Raw genomic sequence first — 20,714 nt, forward strand, 5'->3', positions numbered from 1 at the left:
CCCAAATTTGGGTCTCCAGCTGTTTTCCAGCTAAGATTCCCATCATCCCTGACCACTGGTCTTGCCAGATAGGGATGATGGGAGTTGTAGTCCAAAAACAAGTTTGTGAAATTGCATTGGGGGCTTTAGTGAATAGAAGTGAGAGTTGATGCTCATTTACTCTCTTCCCCCGGTAGCCCCTACTGTAAATTTGCTTCAGGGGGTGGGGGCCCTTTGGAATAGTGTGGGAAGGGGCACAGGAGGCTGAGGAAGAAAGAGGAAATTTGTAAAAGCCGTCTCCCTCCTTCCATTCACTGAAATAATTTTGGGGAGCCAAGAACTTTCCATGAGCAGAGGAACACAATTTGATACAACCCAAAGCCTTTCCCAGCCGTGGTTCAATACAGCTTAAATGTTGTAGGTCACCGTAGAGATTCACTTTGCATGCTTCTCAGTGTGTTCCTTTAATGTGAGAATCACTGGATATGTGACTTCTGTATGATAACCCTTTCTAAAGCAAGCCAGAGGGCAGCTGTCTTTTTTCCAACGCCTAGTAGGGAATATGAAGCCAAAGAAAAAGCGTCATTTTCCTTTCCATGGTTTGTTTCTGTGCATTGTTGAATTAGTTTTTCCTTACACAAGCGTCATACTTGCAACCCCCTCAAATGCTATCCATTTTCAGAACAGGCCTCGGATCAAAACAATAGTTTCTCTCTGTGCCCCTTCATTTGGTATCTCAGAATACCAAAACCTTGGCAGTTGCGCTTGCTAGCCTGTGAGATTCTCCTCCCACCCCGGTTTTGTTTCTCCTCATATTTTTAATAAAAAATATTCCTTTCATTCTCTTTATTTGAGTGACTTGGTTGTGACAGAAGTGGGGTAATTAATTGCAAATGGCAATAATTGGAAATACTACTTTTTCTTGTTATTGGTCTCAGGCTGTGAATTAATTCTTTTTTGGCAACTTCTCTAATGTGTTAGAAGACCTGACTGCCCACATTCTTAATCCCTTTTATTTAAATAGTGCAGCAGGCATAGGCGCCTGAATTTTTCAGGGTTGGGGCCCCTGTGTGAGATAAGACCTTTTGCCTTTGTGTGACAGTGTACGTGGAATTTTTGGTTATGAAATTCATTTGCAAACACATTCATTAGGGTGACGTGTAGGGACTGTTTAAACCTTCCCCAGATCGCACAATTAAATTCCATTCCCCTCACTTCAATAGTCGCTTAACCCTGGTTATTGAGAGACAGCCTAAATGAAAAGATTTACAACTATATTCGCAAGATGCTCAAACTCTGGCACATCTCCAGTGGAGGGAATTTTATAGTTGTGGGCAGACACAGAGAATCCTTCTCTGCACATCTTTCTCACATTGTCATTTTGCACAGATGGTATCCTTGGGTTCTTGGTTGATGCTAGACGCATTGGGAAATAAACATTTTGAAGTGTGCGCATGAGGTTTTTACCATTTTTGGATCTAACCCTCACCCCACCCCACCCCACATGCAATGAGTCCATGCTCTAGTCTAGTGCAAAAGTATGGTGTTTTGCCAATGCCTTATGTGCTGTGTCCCTCCCACCTGTGGTCCCAAAGGGGGAGCCCCTTGACATCCCTAACACCCTGGGCCACTTTATGCATTAAAACAAGCAATTCGAGACTGAAAATGTGCTTTGTAATTGTGCATATGTTAAACTAATGAAAAGAGATGGGTTGGTTTTTTTTTAAAGACCCACTGTTGCGAGAGCATTCTAAGTTGATTTATTGAAGCATGCAAATGTCTTTTTCTTGTATGTTTAAAAAGTGTATTACACAAAATAGATAGCTGTACATTTATTAGGAATATCTTCACTTCTGCTATCTAAAAGCTTCCCATTGCCCTCCTGCTGCTGAAATCAAGACGCTGCGCCATTTTGGATTTTTTTAAAGAAAGAAAGAAATGCTTCAGCATGTGTGCTTCATGTATACACTTAGAAACCAAAGAAAAAATGCCAAATTTTATTACTTTTTAAGTAGTACTTGAGTGGTCTAAGGCCCTGGCTCACAAGTTTATGTAAATGTATAGCATTTTTATTTACTTACGTAACAGAATTCATATTCCACTTAACTGCAAAAGCCTCTAAGCAATTTACATAAAATGCACATTAGAATTATCAATAAAAAGTCAGAAGTTAAGAACAAGTAGAACTTAAAAATTCAAAATGTAAATAAAACAAGCAGTTAAAAATATTCATTTAAAAAACCCACAACAACCTATATATTAAAGAGTACGTCAAGGTTACATATCTGGGTAGGCTTGCCTGAACAAAAACAGTTTTTAGCAGGCACCAAAAACAAAACAGCAAGTTGTGCAGTTAACAGTTTGCTTGCTGCAAGAGGCTTAATATTAAATGTTCTAGGTGTTGAGAAGGTTGGGCATAGTGGAAATTGATGGCACCTGGAGTTGCATGATGGGCTTGCCGTGAACCATCACTGGGGGAATGTGGCAGGGGCTTGGGTCAAGGTTGTGGTGCATGAGAAGGTATTTCTCACAGGTGCCAGTATAGAACCTACAGTGGTGCCTCGCAAGACGAAAAACCCGCTAGACGAAAGGGTTTTCCGTTTTTCGATGCGCTTCGCAAGACGAATTTCCCTATGGACTTGCTTCGCAAAACGAAAAAGTCTTGTGAGTCTTGCGATTTCCCCCCCTTTCCCCCTTTTTTTCTAAGCCGCTAAGCCTTTAATAGCCGCTAAACCGCTAATAGCGCTAAGCCGCTAATAGGGTTGCTTCGCAAGACGAAAAAACCGCTAGACGAAGAGACTCGCGGAACGGATTAATTTCGTCTTGCGAGGCACCACTGTCCTAGCAGTTGGAATGGGGGCAATTTTTGCCAGGCAAATATTGTTGGGTTAAAGGAGTAATTCACACCACAGCCGAGATCTAATGCAAGGGGCCACACAGGCACTTTAAAGCTTTTGTGAAAAAGACATTAAGTCATCACCAGTCTTCAAATGTTGTCCAGCTGGCCCTGAAAGAATTGCTCAGAAGAACATTTGGCAATAGCGGGACAGGAAATGTTTTGTGCCATTTGATACCTAATAAATAGCAAGGTTGCCTGTTTTAGGGAGTGTTCCTCTCCTTTTTGATGTCAGCAGAAGTCCTTTTAAGCTCAAAAGTACAGCTCCAGCTGTTAGCCACTTAGCAAGGAGGATATAGATTAACATACACTAACAACAATAATATCGTTACATCCTTAAGTGGCAAAATGTATTCACTCGAAACTTTTCCTGACCAGATACACAGATATTCACGGTCTTTCAAAAGATTAAGTCGTATGCTTTATGAAATGCATAATGGTGCCTCTTCGCCGCAGAAGCTGTTTAAAATGCAGACTCGCTGTGCTAAGCACTGTGGTATAAACACTTAGTGAGGCCCAGAGATGCATTAAATGTGTGGGCACATAATAGCCTGCAAACAAATATTAATGGGAGCACACACACACCCCGTAGCAACAAGAAAATCCTCAAACAACACACTTGTTAGCAAATGGAACCTACCACCTAAGCTGACGGGAGGGGAAGGCGTTGTCCTCCAGAAGTTGCTGAATTCCAATTCCCCTGCCAGTTGGAAGTCTCTGGAGGGACACAGGATTCCTGATTTAAGCAGTCTGCAGACAGAAACCTACCATCTTTCAGTCCATAACTTGTAAACTGGCTAGATAATAGAGAAACTCTAGATCAGCTAAAAAGTCAATGCTTAATGATACAGGCAGGCCCAAGTGAAAGGCCTTTGCTGGGTTCGGGGGCCTCTGTCATTAAATGCATCAAGTCTTCACTAGAGTCTTGTCAACCACTCAGATGTTGCATTAGCACACTTCGTTTTCCATAGCCATTTCTTTCCACCTGAAGTATCATAGCATTGAATGCATTGATTAAGGAGTCCAGACAGTCCCTCTGGAAAATGGAAATGTGGCGGTTGCTTTCTCCGGAACGGAGCAGCGAAGACGAGCATTACTAAAGCAGAGCACAGCACCATTCATATTGACTTATGTCGAAAATGCACACCTGATATCTTTATCATGAGATGTACTCAAGAGTTCATTATCTCATGCTTAGCCCCTCAGGCCAAAATTCTGCTTTGCGTTTCACTTTCTGATTTTGGTACCTCGCAGATGATTTGTTTTGTGGGAATGGAAGCAAGCTAACTTGATGGGACATGGAGATAAAGAAGTCGACTGCTCCTGCTTGCATGCAAACTGGTAATTACAGTGATTCATAACAATATGTCTAGACCAAAAGATTGCAGAGATCTGTATCATAGCGTTATGGGGACCAGATGCATCCGTACATATTAAAAATAACCCCCTTCCCTTCATTGCACAGAAGTTCTGGCTCTGTGGCATTGATTTCCAAGAACTGGATTCTGCTGCTCAGCTGATTCACTTCCCAAGCTAAGGGTTTAACAGCACCACTGGCTTGTTCTTGTGTTGATGGTGGTGGAAGCATAACAGTGCTTGGGAGAAAGACAGCAGGAGACCACAGAAGGAAAATGGAGAGGTTCTCAGGTTGTAAACCTGTGTTTGGGCTGTATACGTTCTAGGCTGTACTGGGGAGCTGGCTTACTTGACTGATTTTCCATATAAAAACATTCCACATGTCTTAGGGAGAAGGATTCTAGCTTAGTCTTCCAGCCGAATGGAAGATGTAAAACAAAACCTCATTCTCTCCTTTATCTATTCAATGAAAAGAGAACATTAGTGGAATTTTAGCACGGATAAAAGTTTTTAAAAATAATTTTATAATAAGTTTACAGAAGTATGGAATTAAATGGAGACATTCACACAGAACATCCATAGGGGAGTCATAGCTATGTTCTTATCACTTACTCATTTTCACAAAAAGTAAAATTAAATATTATTGTGATTCACAATGATATAAAAAGAATCCTCACTTGTTTCCAAAACAAACATTGTAATGAAAGATAGCAGACCCTCCAAGTGTCCCTATTTTCCAGGGACAGTCCCAGGTTTAGAGAAGCTGTCCCGGTTTCTGATTTGAGCTCAGAATGTCCCGCTTTTCCTTAAAACGTCCCTATTTTCTTTGGAGAAATGTTGGAGGGTATGAGATGAGTGATCTGAACACTTGTATTGCTTCCTAGCTGGCTTTATCATTTGATTCTGAACAGCTTTAAAGCCTCCATGAAGTTTACTAAACAGGAAGTGCTTACTTGTGCAGCTGTTATGCAGTCATAGACTCATATGTCACATGTTTAATGTTACTAAGAAACTGGGTCTAGATAGTAAAACCTGCCTGTTGTTTTTTTAAAAAAAAGTGGCAAAAGGCCAAACCAGAAGCAAAAATGGTGCAGAGAAAATGGGTTCACTAGTAACACAATCTGCAGCCATACTACTTTGGGGAGTAATGAATCAAGCTGATCCACCCACTTTCCAAAGATATACCTTTTCAATATTTCATTCTATATATACACAATAAATACACACGTTTGAGAGTTCCTCATTCTGGAGTTGGGAGATGCTACATTTAAGGATAGTCCTCACAATGGGGTCAGAGAAAGACAAAAATATACCGTATATTTTGCTCTATAAGACTCACTTTTTTCCTCCTAAAAAGTAAGGAGAAATGTGTGTGCGTCTTATGGAGCGAATGCAGGCTGCGCAGCTATCCCAGAAGCCAGAACAGCGAGAGGGATTGCTGCTTTCACTGCACAGCGATCCCTCTTACTGTTCTGGCTTCTGAGATTCAGAATATTTTTTTTCTTGTTTTCCTCCTCCAAAAACTAGGTGCGTCTTGTGGTCTGGTGCGTCTTATAGAGCGAAAAATGCAGTAATTATTAGTCGAAATCCTTCTCACCAGTACCTGAGATTTGATGTCATTGCACATTGTAACATATTATTTTGGAATGTTATCTGTTTCTTACAATAAAGGGTTTTTCTGAGGGGGGTTTTCCAAGAGTACCTAGTTGCATTAAAGCAATACATTTTAGGGAGAAAATATTGGATTTTTGGAAAGGAAGGAGAATGACCTCATTCCTTACATCACCCTCAGATTAAGCTGAAAGCACCGCTTTGGCTTGATAGACGGGTCAATCAAACACTTTTATGCAGAGTGTCTTTCAAGATGTTGGCAATTACAATAGGAAAAGTGTAGGAACAGCAAGCCAGATTTCCGGCATTCGACTTGCTTCAACCCTTTGGCCTGTTCCTAATATTGTGTGTGTGTGCGCGCACACACACACACACACACACACACACAGAGTGTTATGAAACACACACGCAGACATCAAAGGATGGCTTTATAGCAGAATGACTCATTTGTTTCATTTGTTCTATCCTGAAGTTTAATGAATCCAATTAATCATGCATATTTTAGTAGGCACTTCATTACCAAATGGCTTTCTAGGGCCACAAAGAAGATAGCTATGCCTAATTCATAGGGGCTCAGGCTGCAGAGGCAGTGGAAATCTTTATGACCTTTTGTACAGGATAACTGGTCAGAGACTTCCATATATATATCATAAAAAACAATCTGGCTAAATTTAAGCACATTTAACTCCCACTGAGTGCAGCAGTGCAGCTTGAGGTTTTGAGAAGCATTGGGGAAAACATCCTCAGAATTGGGCTGGGTGGGGATACTATCTACAAATTTGCTTGTGCTACGTCTCTGGTGCTCCACGACGTGGTGGCGGTGATATTGCTATTGGTGGTCTTTGACTGCATACATTTAAGGTACGTTTCCCCACACACTGGGAAGTGTAGTTTGTTACGGGTGATGGAAGTTGCAGCTCTATGAGAAATGAACTACAGTTCCCAGGAGTCTTTGGGAGTGCTTTAAATGCATGGAGTGCATACAGCCATAGGTGCTTGCAATTTCCCATTCTTGCCACTTCCTGGTGCTAGGATACAGAATTCCTGGAAGAGGAATAGATATTGTGGGGGGAGGGGGAGAGAAATTGCCCATAGAGAGGGAACTAGCTCTATATTATCCTAGCGCAAAGTCATTACTCTTAGGAGCAGCCCATCTAAACTGCGGTGCTAGGTCTGGAACAGGCTGAACATGGAGCAATCTGCATAGCTATTACCATATTTTCCCATGTATAAGACTAAGCCCCCCCCCGAAAAAAATAATGTCAAAAATTAGGGGGCAACTTATACACAGATACATCTCCCTCCCTCCCATTTTCTTAAATCGGAGTTCTCAAAAATAGGGGGTGTCTTGTACATGGGGGTGTCTTATAGATGGAAAAATATGGTATATGCAGCCCTATTTTTGTAATTGCAAAAAATAGGCTTAAATATACATTCACCTGCAGTGGGTCTATGGCAGTGTGGATGTATCACTGATTGGTGTGCATTAGATCTCCTGTGTTTGCATTCTTTCTCATTCTCCATTATCTTTATTTATTATTATTATTTTTATAATATCCATCAGTTGCATTTTTGCACTAAGGTGTCTCGAAGCAACTTGCGCAATAAAAGCAAAGATGTTAAAACCAGATATAAAAATAGCAACAAGCAAAAACTAAAATACTCATCCAGAAACATATTCTCTAACAATGTCTTAGCAATCTTCCTTACTAACCGTTTCATTGTGTTTTTTTACCTTTCTGGGGGGAGGGGGGAACCCAACTTGTATAGAAGCAGGTCATTATAAACCCAACAGGATATAAATAAAAATTGAGATTATTCCCGCCCCTTTGGTGTAGGCTTCTTATCAGCGTTACTCTTTATCACTTGCTTCATTCCTGTTGAACCTGGCCTCTGTTCTTCCTGCTCTGGCACAAACAGCGCCACTGGAAACAAGATATCTTCATATCTTCCAAGACTGTCTGCCCTGAAGTCGTGTTATGAGTTGCTCCCTGTTTACTAGCGTGAGATAAGGATGGTCAAGTGATATATTTTACTGGATTATTTTTATGAGATCTTGTATATTTGACGGCAATGTCATTTACAGTGTGATGAAGAAATAAGCTGAACATAGTATTGAATTGAAGATGACTTTTCAGTCTACAGTTATGAGTCACTGTGCAGGAAGTGATACACAGGTTCCAGTGCGAAAGGTCCCTCCCTTGGGGGTAGTGACTGTGAAACAGAAGCTATTGATGTCTCTGCAATTGCAATTGTCCCTTACTGCTAGTGTTGCACACCCACAGATGGACACATAGGCTGCAGTCCTATAAATACCTGGGGATTAAACCCAACAGCCCGCCCTCAGAGGCTGATGGAGCTAATGGATTTCCAGACAGCCCAGGAGGATTTTCCAGCTGCTGTGACTGGCACTTCTGTCAAAGCCCTGGCTGACCTCCAGGACATCTGAATGGCTTGGGCTGATCGCCCCTGAGTGCCCTCTTCTGTAGTGATGCCAACATGAATAAAATATGGGGGGGGGTAAGCCCCACCCTACATAATCAATCACATGACACACTGCACACACACCATTTGAATGGGAATGCCCATCAACTTTGTGGGGGCCCAGCCAGCACAAATATTTTATTGTGGGGACCAAAGCCCCCATGGCCTCTAGAAGTTGGCTCCTATGCTCTTCTGCTTTGTGGGGCCTGGTATACTGGTCCAGAGCTTAGGGTGAGGAAACAAGCTGGGAGAAGGCTTGAACACGAGTGGAGGAAAACCCCGGTCAAATGCAATCGGACGCTGGCGAGGGCTCATCGTCAAGCCTACCTAGTGGCAGTGAAGGCAGCAAAGAAGGCATACTCACTGTGCCACCCAAGAGAGGTTTTCTGGGTAGTGGTGGGGCTTTTACAATCTGGCCCAAGGGGAGGTGGCAGAGCCAATGGTAGCTCACTGTGACTTTTTTGCAAAGCATTTTTGAGGATAAAATTGCTTGCATCCACCGGGATCTTGACTCCACTTTTACAGAAGAGGAATCCCAAGGGACATCCAGAGTCCTGTCTAGTCCTGTTGTGCTGGATGAGTCTCAGTTAATAAACTTGAGGATGTGGACAAGGTGCTTGGATCGGTCAGGGTGACCTTGCCCCTCTTGGCCGATAAAAGCCAGCAGGGAGGGGACAGTTGGATGGGTCACAGAGCACATTTCAGGGATACTGTCTATGCCTAAGGAAGCATCTTCAGACATAATATGACATTTGCCAGGCCAGACTACCCTTCTCATTCCTCCTAACATTCTCATTCCTCCCAACAGAGCCACAGCTTATAGCAATCATCCAGTAAAATGTTTCCTAGTAGCACAAGATTGTAATATGCACTGTAAATTTGATACCATTTTTCCAATGTACTTTTAACTAACCGAGGACACTTAATCATTCCAGGCTTGTATCAGCAATGTAGTGCTCCTGAATATTCGACTTTGATGAGGAAGGTAATTATTTACTGAGTTTTGCAAGGTCTTATGTGCATGGTTCGTGTGTTTTACGTGCTCTGAGGAATTAGGCTGGAATACCCTGGACCCTGTATCGGAAAGCCAATCCATATACTTCAGTGGGAATAAACTACATTATATCCAGACACTCTGCCTTGACAGACTTGGATGTTGCTTCAAATGAACAGTCTGAGTTACAATTAGATAAGCTATGTGCGACTGCATGGTAGCAGTTCTGTTATGAATTGAAAACTAACCGCAGCTATATTAAACTGGAACCAAGGAAACATCATTTAGACCTGTGTAGAATCTGAGAATTGGAGAGTTGGAAACGGACCCAAAGGGTCTTCTTGCAGTGCAGGACACACAGCTAAATACCGTATTTTTCGCTCTACAACACGCACCTGACCATAACACGCACATCGTTTTTAGAGGAGGAAAACAAGGGAAAAAATATTCTGAATGAAACAGTGGACGTATCATTTTTGTGCTTCATGCTGTGGCCACAGACATGTGATCTGATGGTGAATTTGGGGTGACCCAATGCAAAAATCCTGAGAATCCCTGTGGATCCATGCTTTGTAACCACGTTTTTGCACCATTGCAGCCCCAGGCAACAGTGGGTGCGTGATTTTTTTGGGGGGGGGCAGGCTGTAGCCATGGACATGCTATGTGATCTGATGGTGAATTTTGGCTGACCCAATGCAAAGTTCCTGAGGATCCATGTGTACCCATACTTTTTAACCACGTTTTTGCACCATTGCAGCCCCAGGCAACAGTGGGTGCGTGATTTTTTTGGGGGGGGCAGGCTGTAGCCATGGACATGCTATGTGCTCTGATGGTGAATTTTGGCTGACCCAATGCAAAGATCCTGAGGATCCATGTGGATCCATGCTTTGTAACCACGTTTTTGCACCATTACAGCCCCAGGCAACAATGGGTGTGTGATTTTGGTGGGGCAGGCTGTAGCCATGGACATGCTGTGTGCTCTGATGGTGAATTTGGGGTGACCCAATGCAAAGATCCTGAGGATCCATGTGGATCCATGCTTTTCCCTTCCTTTTTAGGAGAAAAAATCTGCGTGTTATAGAGCGAAAAATACGGTAATCTGTGGCTGAAGTCCATCCAACCCCTTTTTTAAAACCTCGAATGGAAAATAGTCGTCCACCACCTTACAAGATGGTCAGACAGCACTTATTGTCAGAAAGTTCTTCCTAGGTGGACAGCCTTGGGGAACTACAGGTGAAACTCAAAATATCATGGAAAAGTTCCTTTATTTCAGTAATTCAACTTGAAAGGTGAAACTAATATATGACATAGACTCATGACATGCCAAGTGAGATATGTCAAGCCTTTCTTTGTTATAATTGTGATTATCATGGCATACAGCTGATGAAAACCCCAAATTAGCAATCTCAGAAAATTAGAATATTCAAGGAAATCATCAAAACGATTGCAAATAGAGCAAGATTGGACCTCTGAGAAGTAGAAGCAGATCTCGCTTTGTATGTCATGAGTCGATCTCATATTTTAGTTTCACCTTTTAAGTTGAATGACTGAAATAAATGAACTTTTCCACGATATTCTAATTTATCGAGTTTCACCTGTATTCAGCGATCAAAACGTCTGCGGAACACAGTTAGTTCTGCAGTTTGCACATAATCAATCTTCATGGGATGGCTGTTCTACTAACCAGCGACAGTCTCGGACATGACACAGGCAGAACTTCCACATTAAATGCAACGTTATTCAGTGCAGTCAGTTCACACATTCAGCAGCCCGTCCATCAAGCTTATTGCAGTCAAGTGGCATATAAGCATGTGGGAACCAGGCCTTCATCCCTACCTGCCATCAAGTTAGTGGGAGTACACTACACTACTGCCTTAGGATCTGTGCTGGCCTCTTGTTCCCTTTCAATTGCAATTCAAAGTGCTGCTTTTGACCTATAAAGTCTTAAAACAGCTTGAGCCCTCCACATCACAGGGGGAAATCTTTTCTGGTGAACTCTCAGCTTAACTAGTGACGACCTCTTGCTAATGCCTTCCATCCACAGATCGTGAACCATGAAAGCACAAAAAAGGCAAGTATCTTCTGTGCTTTGGAAAATCGGTTTCTCTACTTTTGCACAAAAGTCCAAGCCTGAGCAGCTTTCCAAAGTGATGGGAAAACTTTCTAAGCAGACACCTGGCAGGTAGATGGTTATCTGGAGTATTTTTTTAATGAACAGAAAAGTTGCTGTCCACCTTGAACCTAGAAGAATAAATCTAATCAAGCAATTAATTAAATGCCTATTTTTTTCCTCTGTAGGCTTAAGATCACTATCACTTCATAGTACAGTGGTACCTCGGGTTAAGTACTTAATTCGTTCCGGAGGTCCGTTCTTAAGCTGAAACTGTTCTTAACCTGAAGCACCACTTTCGCTAATGGGGCCTCCCACTGCTGCCGTGCCACCGGAGCCCTATTTCTGTTCTCATCCTGAAGCAAAGTTCTTAACCTGAAGCACTATTTCTGGGTTAGCGGAGTCTGTAACCTGAAGCGTATGTAACCTGAGGTGCCACTGTATAACAGAGTTGGAAGGGACCACAGGGGTCATCTAGCCCAACCCCCTGCAATGCAGGCATCTTTTTGAAGAAGGTGGGGGCTTGAACTCGGGACCCTGAATTTAAGAGCTGCATGCTCTACCTGACTTGATCTTATTAATTAATTATTATTATGTTTATATTCCACCATTCCTCCCAGGAGCTCAAGGTTCTTCCCCTCTCCATTTTACCAACCCTGGTAGGTTCAGCTGAAAGACAGTGACTAATCTACCGTCACCCAGCGAGCTTCGTGGCCAAGTGGGGATTTGAACCCTCGCCTCTCAGGTCCTCGTCCAACATTCTAATCACCACACATTTTTATATCGCATTTCGTTCTGATTTGTCCCACTAGAATTCTTCTTCACCTCCTCACTTTACTTTCATCTAAAAAGGCCAGAGAAGAAAGAACATCGGAATATTACAATCCCACACATGCAATCCTGTTTGTTAGGATGAAAACAGGTGTACATTTATGACAACTTCTTACAGCACATAGGTAAACTTCTTAGCAACACTGAGACTCTGGGGTTGTATCCAATGTCAATTCTACTCAGAGTAGCCCCATTGAAATGAATAAGCATGCCCTACTTAGGTCCATTGGGGACGCAGGTGGCGCTGTGGGTTAAACCACAGAGCCTAGGACTTGCCAATCAGAAGGTCGGCGGTTCAAATCCCCACGATGGGGTGAGCTCCCGTTGCTCGGTCCCTGCTCCTGCCAACCTAGCAGTTCGAAAGCACATCAAAGTGCAAGTAGATAAATAGGTACCGCTCTGGCGGGAAGGTAAACAGCGTTTCCGTGCGCTGCTCTGGTTCACCAGAAGCAGCTTAGTCCTGCTGGCCACATGACCTGGAAGCTGTACGCTGGCTCCCTTGGCCAATAAAGCGAGATGAGCGCTGCAACCCCAGAGTTGGCCACGACTGGACCTAATGGTCAGGGGTCCCTTTACCTTTACTTTACTTAGGTCCATTAGTTTTAATGGGTCAACTCTGAGTGTTGGATACAAGCATTGGTCAAATTTCCACTTCTAATTTGAAATGGAGTGTTCGGGAAGTGATACAGCTCTTCTCCCACCTGCTGTGTTATTGAGGACCATCTTGGCAACTGCTTAAATGCACACTATGGTAAATTAGTAACTTGAATGTGTTGGCAATTTTGGACACATACCCCCACTCTCTTGTTCTAGGTGAGAGGTGAGCAGACTGAGTTGTAGTGGAAGATCTCTGGGTTATCTGCAGTTGGCTGGCAAAGATTTCTGACTCCCAAATGTTTAACAAAACAATTCCAGCTTTTCCCACCCAGTGTGGTGCAGTTGTTAGAGAATCAGTCGAGGACCTGGGAGACCAAGGTTCAAATCTCCACTCAGCCATGAAGCTCAAGGGGGGACCTTGGGCCATTCGCTGCCTCTCAGCTTAAACTACCTCACAGGGTGGTTGTAGAGAATTAAATGAGGAGTGGCAGAACCATGTATGCCTCCTTGGAGGAAAAAAAGGGGAAGATTATCAATGCAATAATTAAATAAAAACAGGCTGCTGCAGTGAAGAAGGCTAGCAAAGAGTGGAATTTTGTGGGAAAGAACTGTGTCCTCTGGTGCTGCAAATGAATTCCTACACTCAGTGTGGGCTCAGAGACACCTTGTTCTTTCACTCTTTTGTCTTCTACACCTGGTTCTGCTTTGCAGATCTTGTGGAGAGGAGGTGGGGGGGGGGCGGGGAGTGAAGCCTAAAATCTACTCGCCCGTATTGTAATCCCATAACACAAATATATGTTCCTTGTCAGATTTAAAAAATAACCCTTAGGTGTAAGGTCCTAAATAGACCATAATTAATTGATAGTGCAACATCAAATCTGAACAAGAAGCATAGATCCCTTCCCACACCTATTAAAAGAAGCTTGGAAACTCATAGCTTTGAAATGCACATCTCCCCTGTGCTCCACACAAAAACCTCACTTATTTTCACACTGTCAGGAACCCCAAATGAGAATGTTTAGAATTCCTAAATTCAAGACCTAAGTGGAGAGAAATGCTGCGTAAAGAATGACAGCATGGGAGGCACCAGAAAGGGACATGCGTGGTTTCCTAAAAAGCACACACACACCACACCACACACACATAGCAAATTGCTTTTCACATTCAAACTGTATCTAAAAACATATAATGAATTTTAATTGCTACTTCAAATGCTTACTTGAAAGTTTGCTTCATTGAATTCAATGGAGAAAATATTCTTGGGGTGAGAGTGTTGTGCAAACTATGCCATTGTTTCTTTTTCAAAATTCTAGTGTGGGACAAAGCTCCCTGCTTTCCCAAGAAATGCATCTTTCCCCTTCTGTACCCTAAATAATAATAATAATAAGGTATAATATTTATACCCAGCCCGATGGGCAGGGAATTGTTGTTGCTGTTGTTATTCCCTGTCTATTATTATTATTATTATTATTATTATTATTATTATTATTATTATTATTATCTGCTCATCTGGCTGGGTATAAATATATACAGTCATACCTCATGTTATATTTGCTTCATGTTATGTTTTTTCAGGTTGCAACGACCGCAACGACCTGGAAGTACCGGAAAGGGTTACTTTTGGGTTTCACTGCTCGCGCATGCGCAGACATGCAAAATGACGTCATGCGCAGAAGCGGCGAATCGTAACCCGAGTGCCGCTGCGGGTTGCATTCCTGTCATGTTGCGAACGGGCCTCCGGAACGGATCCTGTTCACAACCAGATGTACCACTGTATATTTGCTTCAGGATAAGAACAGAAATAGGGCTCCGGTGGCGCGGCGGCAGTGGGAGGCCCCATTAGCTAAAGTGGTACCACAGGTTAAGAACAGCTTCAGGTTAAGAACAGACATCCGGAACGAATTAAGTACGTAACCAGAGGTACCACTGTATATACACACACACACACAGTGGTACCTCGGGATGCGAACAGGATCCATTCCGTCACATTTCGCCGCTTTCGCGCATGCGCGTGGCGTCATTTTTTACCGTCTGCACATGCGCGTGTGACAAAACCCGAAGTAACAAGCTGTGTTACCTCTGGATCGCCGCGGAGCACAACCCGAAAATACTTAACTTGAAGCACATTTATCCCAAGGTATGGCTGTATACACACAGACACAGACACATACACAACCACCAGAAGTTGGGACTTCTACCAGATAAATGTACTGTATACATTTCTAAGACTTGCTTCATTTTCTGGAAATGGTTTCAGAACTACCACAAAAAGAAGTGTGGGGGGGGGGAGAGAGAGAGAATGAGGTCCAGCCTGACCACCCATTAATTGATTAGCTACAACCAGCAGCGTGGCACAGAAGGTCTTGCAGCCTTTTTACGAGGGGGGGGAGAGAGGGAAAGGGAAGAAATCAAAGGATAATTTTGTGGGGGTTTTTTTTTGCAATTAAACCAAACAGCCGTGCTCCCTTTGCCAAGGGGAGAACCGACGGCATACCGAGTTCAGGAGGAGCAGGAGGGAGACTCCAAGAATGCCTGTCCCTCCTCCCTCCCCTCGTCTGCCAAGTGCAATAACAATGCACTCATCATCAGGAGGGAGAGAGAGAGAGAGAGAGAGAGAGAGAGAGAGAGAGAGAGAGAGAGAGAGAGAGAGATTAGGGGAGGGGGTGCGCGGGGAGCTGCTCCTCCGCCCCCTCCCTCGAAAGGGGGGGGGGTTCAAAGGCGGCTGGCTGGCTGGCTGGTCCCAAACCCCGCGCCCCGCTCCGACTACCGCTTGCCGAGGCTGCCTTGCCCTCATTGAGCCGGCGGCGTCGGCTGCTGCTGCTGCTGCTGCTGCTGCGTTAGTGCGAGAGCGCGATTGTGCCGCTGCGACAGGGGAAGACGAGGCAAGGAGCTGGAGGGAGCGCACTGAGCATGCGCCGCCCGGACCCGCTGGCTCCAGCGCCTCCGCCAAGGTACCCTGCTGGAAAAGGAAGAAATAAAAGCCAGGCATGAAAATACCAGCAAATAGAAAGGAGATCTGGTGAGGGAGAGGGGTGGGGGTGGGGGTGGGGAGGTCTGGGCTCTCTCTCTCTCTCCCACACACACACACACACACCAGCACCAACAGGTATTGCGGGGGGAGGGGGGCTTTGTGTGTATTTGTGTGTGTATTTGTGTGTGTGTGCATCATCTCCTGGGCAGGGCTGGATGGGATGTGGGGAGAAGGGAATTGGCGGCTGGAAGGAGGCTGGCTCCGTGAGTGTGTATGTGTTTGCGTGTGGTGGTGGTGTTGTTGTCTTCACATTTTTTTGTCACAGGGCTGCATAACGGAAGCGTAGGGCAGACAACGATGCCTGCACGGCGGGGCTGGCTCGGAGATCTGGCGCCCCTGGGCAAGTCTGAGCATCTGGGCTGGGGAAGAAAGAAGTCAGGCAGCCAAGCAAGCAGTCCTCTTTGCTGCCTCGCGTATGTATGTGCATGTATCGGGGTGTGGGAGAAGCTGGTTTCATGGTGTGTGTGTGTGTGTGTGTGTGTTGCCTGCGTGTGTAACAATGCACTCATGATCTGATCAAGGCTCTTGTTTACGCAGCAAGCAAGCAGGGAGGCAGGCAGGCAGGTAGTTCCTCCAAGCTGAGAATGGTGGAATCTATTGTGAAGATGCTCTCTCTGTGTGTAGGGCTCAGAAGAGACAGCATAGGAGGAACCCTCCATGGGGATAGGCGAGCAAGGCTGCCTGACTCCGCCGCCGCTGCCGTGGAGTGGCTGCTAGAGCCCTGCAAGCAGCAGAGTGGTTCTTTGTTAATTACATTTTGACAGGCGGCATTAGGATAAATCCTGGAATTCTGACTAGCCAGACGCAGATCCTCGCATTCCGTGCTGGTCAAAAATACAACCCGAATCAAATCGGAGCAGGCGGACGTTCTTCCAGGGGTGCGTTTCATATTTAGCTATGTAAATACATAGCTGGGTGGTGACACACACCCCACTGCAATGAAGTGGGGGGGGGAGAATATATATATGCCCATATGGCAATTCTTTAGCTTAGGTATTTATTTAAAAGTCTAGTGGGGGAGGGGAGCTCTGGTTCATTGCAAAACCAGGATTCCTGTTGTCTCCTTTCAGTGTGCATGAACTAGATTAATATGCTTTGGCGAGTTGGTTAAAAACATACATTCTGCAGGGTTTCTTTTGGATGTGTTCCATATCAACACAGCATCTGGCTCTGAAACACACACAATATCAACAGGAAAGGTGGGCATTTATGGGAAACCATTCTTCCTTGGCATTTTTTATTTATTTTTTAAGCTGCCAGTACCGGAATGATGATGTAGGAATTGGGTTGCCTCTGAAGCTTCAGAGACAGGAACTGTACAGTTCTATACTCTGCCAAAAAAAATTGATTGTAAACAAGAAGGAATAAACTGAAGCAATGCATAGTAAGTGTGCAGTTCTCACTGAATTTCCCTCAAACAAATAATAGTACTCCAACTTGCAACTTCCTTTGGCTCTCCATAAATTAACATATTCGTTAGCACCTCCCAACACCATTTGTATGTTAACTTAAGGACTGATAGCTTGATTTATTTTTTTTCCAGATATTTTGATGGCATGATAAATCAGGAAGCGGAAAAGAGGATGTACTATGTGACTAGACAGACACCAGATCAGATCTGCTTTTGGAATATATTTTCAGTAAGATGTATGGATCTATTTTTTCCTTATACATCTATCTAGATCATGAGACTTGACTGAGGCAATATTCAAATCATTCGTCCATCTATGGCGAACTACAGCCATGCAGCTGACAACATTTTACAAAATCTCTCCCCTCTAACAGCGTTTTTGAAATTGACTTCACTGGGTTTCATCATAGGAGTCAGTGTGGTGGGTAACCTTCTGATCTCCATTTTGCTAGTCAAAGACAAGACCTTGCACAGAGCTCCATATTACTTCCTGTTGGATCTTTGCTGCTCAGACATCCTCAGATCTGCAATTTGCTTCCCATTTGTTTTCACTTCCGTGAAAAATGGCTCATCATGGACGTACGGGACTCTCACTTGCAAAGTGATTGCCTTCTTGGGGGTCCTGTCTTGTTTCCACACTGCTTTCATGCTGTTCTGCATAAGCGTTACCAGATACTTAGCTATTGCCCACCACCGCTTTTATACAAAAAGGCTGACCTTCTGGACTTGTTTGGCTGTTATTTGTATGGTGTGGACCCTCTCCGTCGCTATGGCTTTCCCTCCGGTGTTGGATGTGGGCACCTATTCGTTCATTAGGGAGGAAGACCAGTGTACCTTTCAGCATCGCTCCTTCAGAGCCAATGATTCTCTGGGATTTATGCTGCTTCTCGCCCTTATCCTTCTAGCCACACAGCTTGTCTACCTCAAGCTGATCTTTTTCGTTCACGATCGCAGGAAAATGAAGCCAGTTCAGTTTGTTGCAGCAGTGAGCCAGAACTGGACGTTTCATGGCCCAGGAGCCAGTGGTCAAGCAGCTGCAAATTGGCTGGCTGGATTCGGAAGGGGTCCCACGCCACCAACCTTGCTGGGGATCAGGCAAAATGCCAACACCACAGGGAGGAGAAGGCTGCTCGTCTTGGACGAGTTCAAAATGGAAAAACGAATCAGCAGAATGTTCTATATCATGACATTCCTCTTCCTAACCTTGTGGGGCCCGTATCTGGTCGCCTGTTACTGGAGAGTTTTCGCGAGAGGGCCTGTGGTTCCAGGTGGATTTCTAACGGCTGCTGTTTGGATGAGTTTTGCCCAAGCTGGAATCAATCCTTTTGTCTGCATTTTCTCCAACAGGGAGCTGAGGCGCTGTTTCAGCACAACCCTTCTTTACTGCAGAAAATCCAGGTTACCAAGGGAACCTTACTGTGTTATATGAGGGAGCATCTGTAAAATCTTTAGCCTTGTGAAAACACTACCCTTCTCTGCTAAGCAATTGTGGCCTGTTGCCATGTCTGGAGAAGAAAAGGAAAAAAGGGGGGAGGGGGAAATCAAACAGGGGCTGTCAGCGGTTGTAAGGATTTGGGCAACGACGTCCTGCAATCTTTGCAATAGCTCATCTCTAATCCTATTTCAAAACCTAAACTTGTTTCTGCTGGCCACTCGCGAAGGTTTGTAAATTAAGAGTAAAGGACTGAGCCACTGCCCTGAAATGCTTTGATGTGGTGGAAAACCTAGATTGTGATTCAGAAAGTAGCAGGTGCTAAATATATCAGCGCTCAATGCTGTATATATCACTACATAAAAGTAAGACCATCACAAAAAGATTAAAATTGGACATCTGAATCAGTTAAGTTTGACATGAGGTTAATGTGTTGATGAAACTATTTAAGACACTGGATGACCTTTAGATCATTTCATACAATTATTGTTTTTCAAATACAAAAATCTGGGGACTGTGTTAAGTCCTGTAACCAATGGGAGATGTGCCATTTAGTATTGGATTATCACCCCACATTTGCCTTGTGAGTTCTGGGGAGCATTACAAAGCAGTTTTGTGTTTTTGGGTTGTTGCTGGGGAGGTTTTCCCCTTGTTGTTTTTTCAACTTAGGTTTTATTTTTCTCTAAATACATTCTTCGTCTTTCACCCACCCACCTGCTGCCATTCGCCCCCATCCCCCACGAAACGAAATACTGGTTTGTTTGTTTGTTTCCAGGCTGAAGTATTACTGGCATATAATTGTGTTCTATGTCTCGTTTGATTTTTGTTTCTTTTTTTTTAAAAAAAAATCACGATTTGATATAATTTTTATTGGATGCATTTTATATTTTCGAAAGCTAGATATCAGTCTGTTAGGCAACATCAATGAGATTATCCAATCATGACAAAGGAGTAATCATTACGCAGAATAAACCACATGTTGCCTTAAAGGGTTATCTAGTATCTTCCATTTTGTTTAGCATTTTAGAAATAAGCAAAGAAAGTGAATCGGTTAACTCCAGTCTGCCATTTGGGAGTGCATGAAAGATCACTTAAAATCCCTTCTTTCCTTCTTTCCTTTTTTATTCTCATGATTCCCCAAATCAGTATGCTCATCACTAGGATTATATTCCCCCGCCCTAAGATATGTTGCCCATTCTAGTTTGTTCTGAGAAACACAGGCAGACAATGTATGTTTATATTTTTAAGACAACTGTCATGGGGAGACCGCAGCCTTAGTAAGATATATTGCACAATTTGTGAAGCATCTATTCTACTGAAGGCACAGTCTTGTTTATACTTTCTGCACATTTTGGTGTATTGGTTGTTTCAAATTATTTCAATTTTAACTTGTGAAAGCATATAATATGATTTCTAGTATTTTAGAAAATACATTAGAGTCTGTGAGTCTTTCCTTCTTTTAGATACAGATGTGTGGATTTCAATATAAAGTTGCATTTGCCAAAATTTACCTGTGTAGCCTGTTAATTTTCTTGGAATAAAATTTTACATTTTTCCAGTTATACAACAAACCTTTTATTATGATTATTATTATTACTATTATTTTGTTTAGTGAGCATGACTTTTTGAGAATGTAGCCATTATGGATTATTATTCTTTGAAGTCACTGTATTCCCAAACTGTAAAATGCATGAATGATGGGGACCACAGGATTGATAAATGATATTCTCGACAATAGCACTGTTGTGTAGTTTATCATAATTACCCTGATACCTATTTGTCAGTTTTGCTGAGAGGTACTGTTAATTTGGGGATCATGATTTTTGAGATCCATGGCCCAGGGCAATTTTTCACACAGTGTATAGCTGAAGAACACCATCCTGAGTCTGACAAGGGAAACCTTAACTTCAAAGAAGGACTTGCTCCAAATTAATGCTGTGCTCTACATTTCACTATAGCTCTAGAGCAATCCATCCCAAAAT

General features: G+C 43.4%; 1 protein-coding gene across 10 annotated transcripts; it reads left to right on the forward strand.

The window, feature by feature from the left end:
* The first annotated feature begins 15,620 nt into the window (after positions 1-15,620).
* Positions 15,621-19,568, forward strand: GPR85 (G protein-coupled receptor 85). 10 transcript variants are annotated; one of them, XM_082240910.1, is made up of 3 exons: positions 15,621-15,964; positions 16,155-16,302; positions 17,433-19,568. In XM_082240910.1, the coding sequence occupies exon 3, from the start codon at positions 17,617-17,619 to the stop codon at positions 18,727-18,729; it is 1,113 nt and encodes a 370-aa protein (XP_082097036.1). In that variant the 5' UTR covers positions 15,621-15,964; positions 16,155-16,302; positions 17,433-17,616; the 3' UTR covers positions 18,730-19,568. The 10 variants fall into 10 exon arrangements, with proteins under 10 accessions (XP_082097036.1, XP_082097034.1, XP_082097038.1 ...); XM_082240908.1 differs by having other exon boundaries at positions 15,621-15,877; XM_082240912.1 differs by having other exon boundaries at positions 15,621-15,809.
* The last annotated feature ends 1,146 nt before the right edge of the window (positions 19,569-20,714 follow it).

Source organism: Podarcis vaucheri (assembly GCF_965113315.1).
Source record: "Podarcis vaucheri genome assembly, chromosome: 10".
NCBI classification, from domain to species: Eukaryota; Metazoa; Chordata; class Lepidosauria; order Squamata; family Lacertidae; genus Podarcis; species Podarcis vaucheri.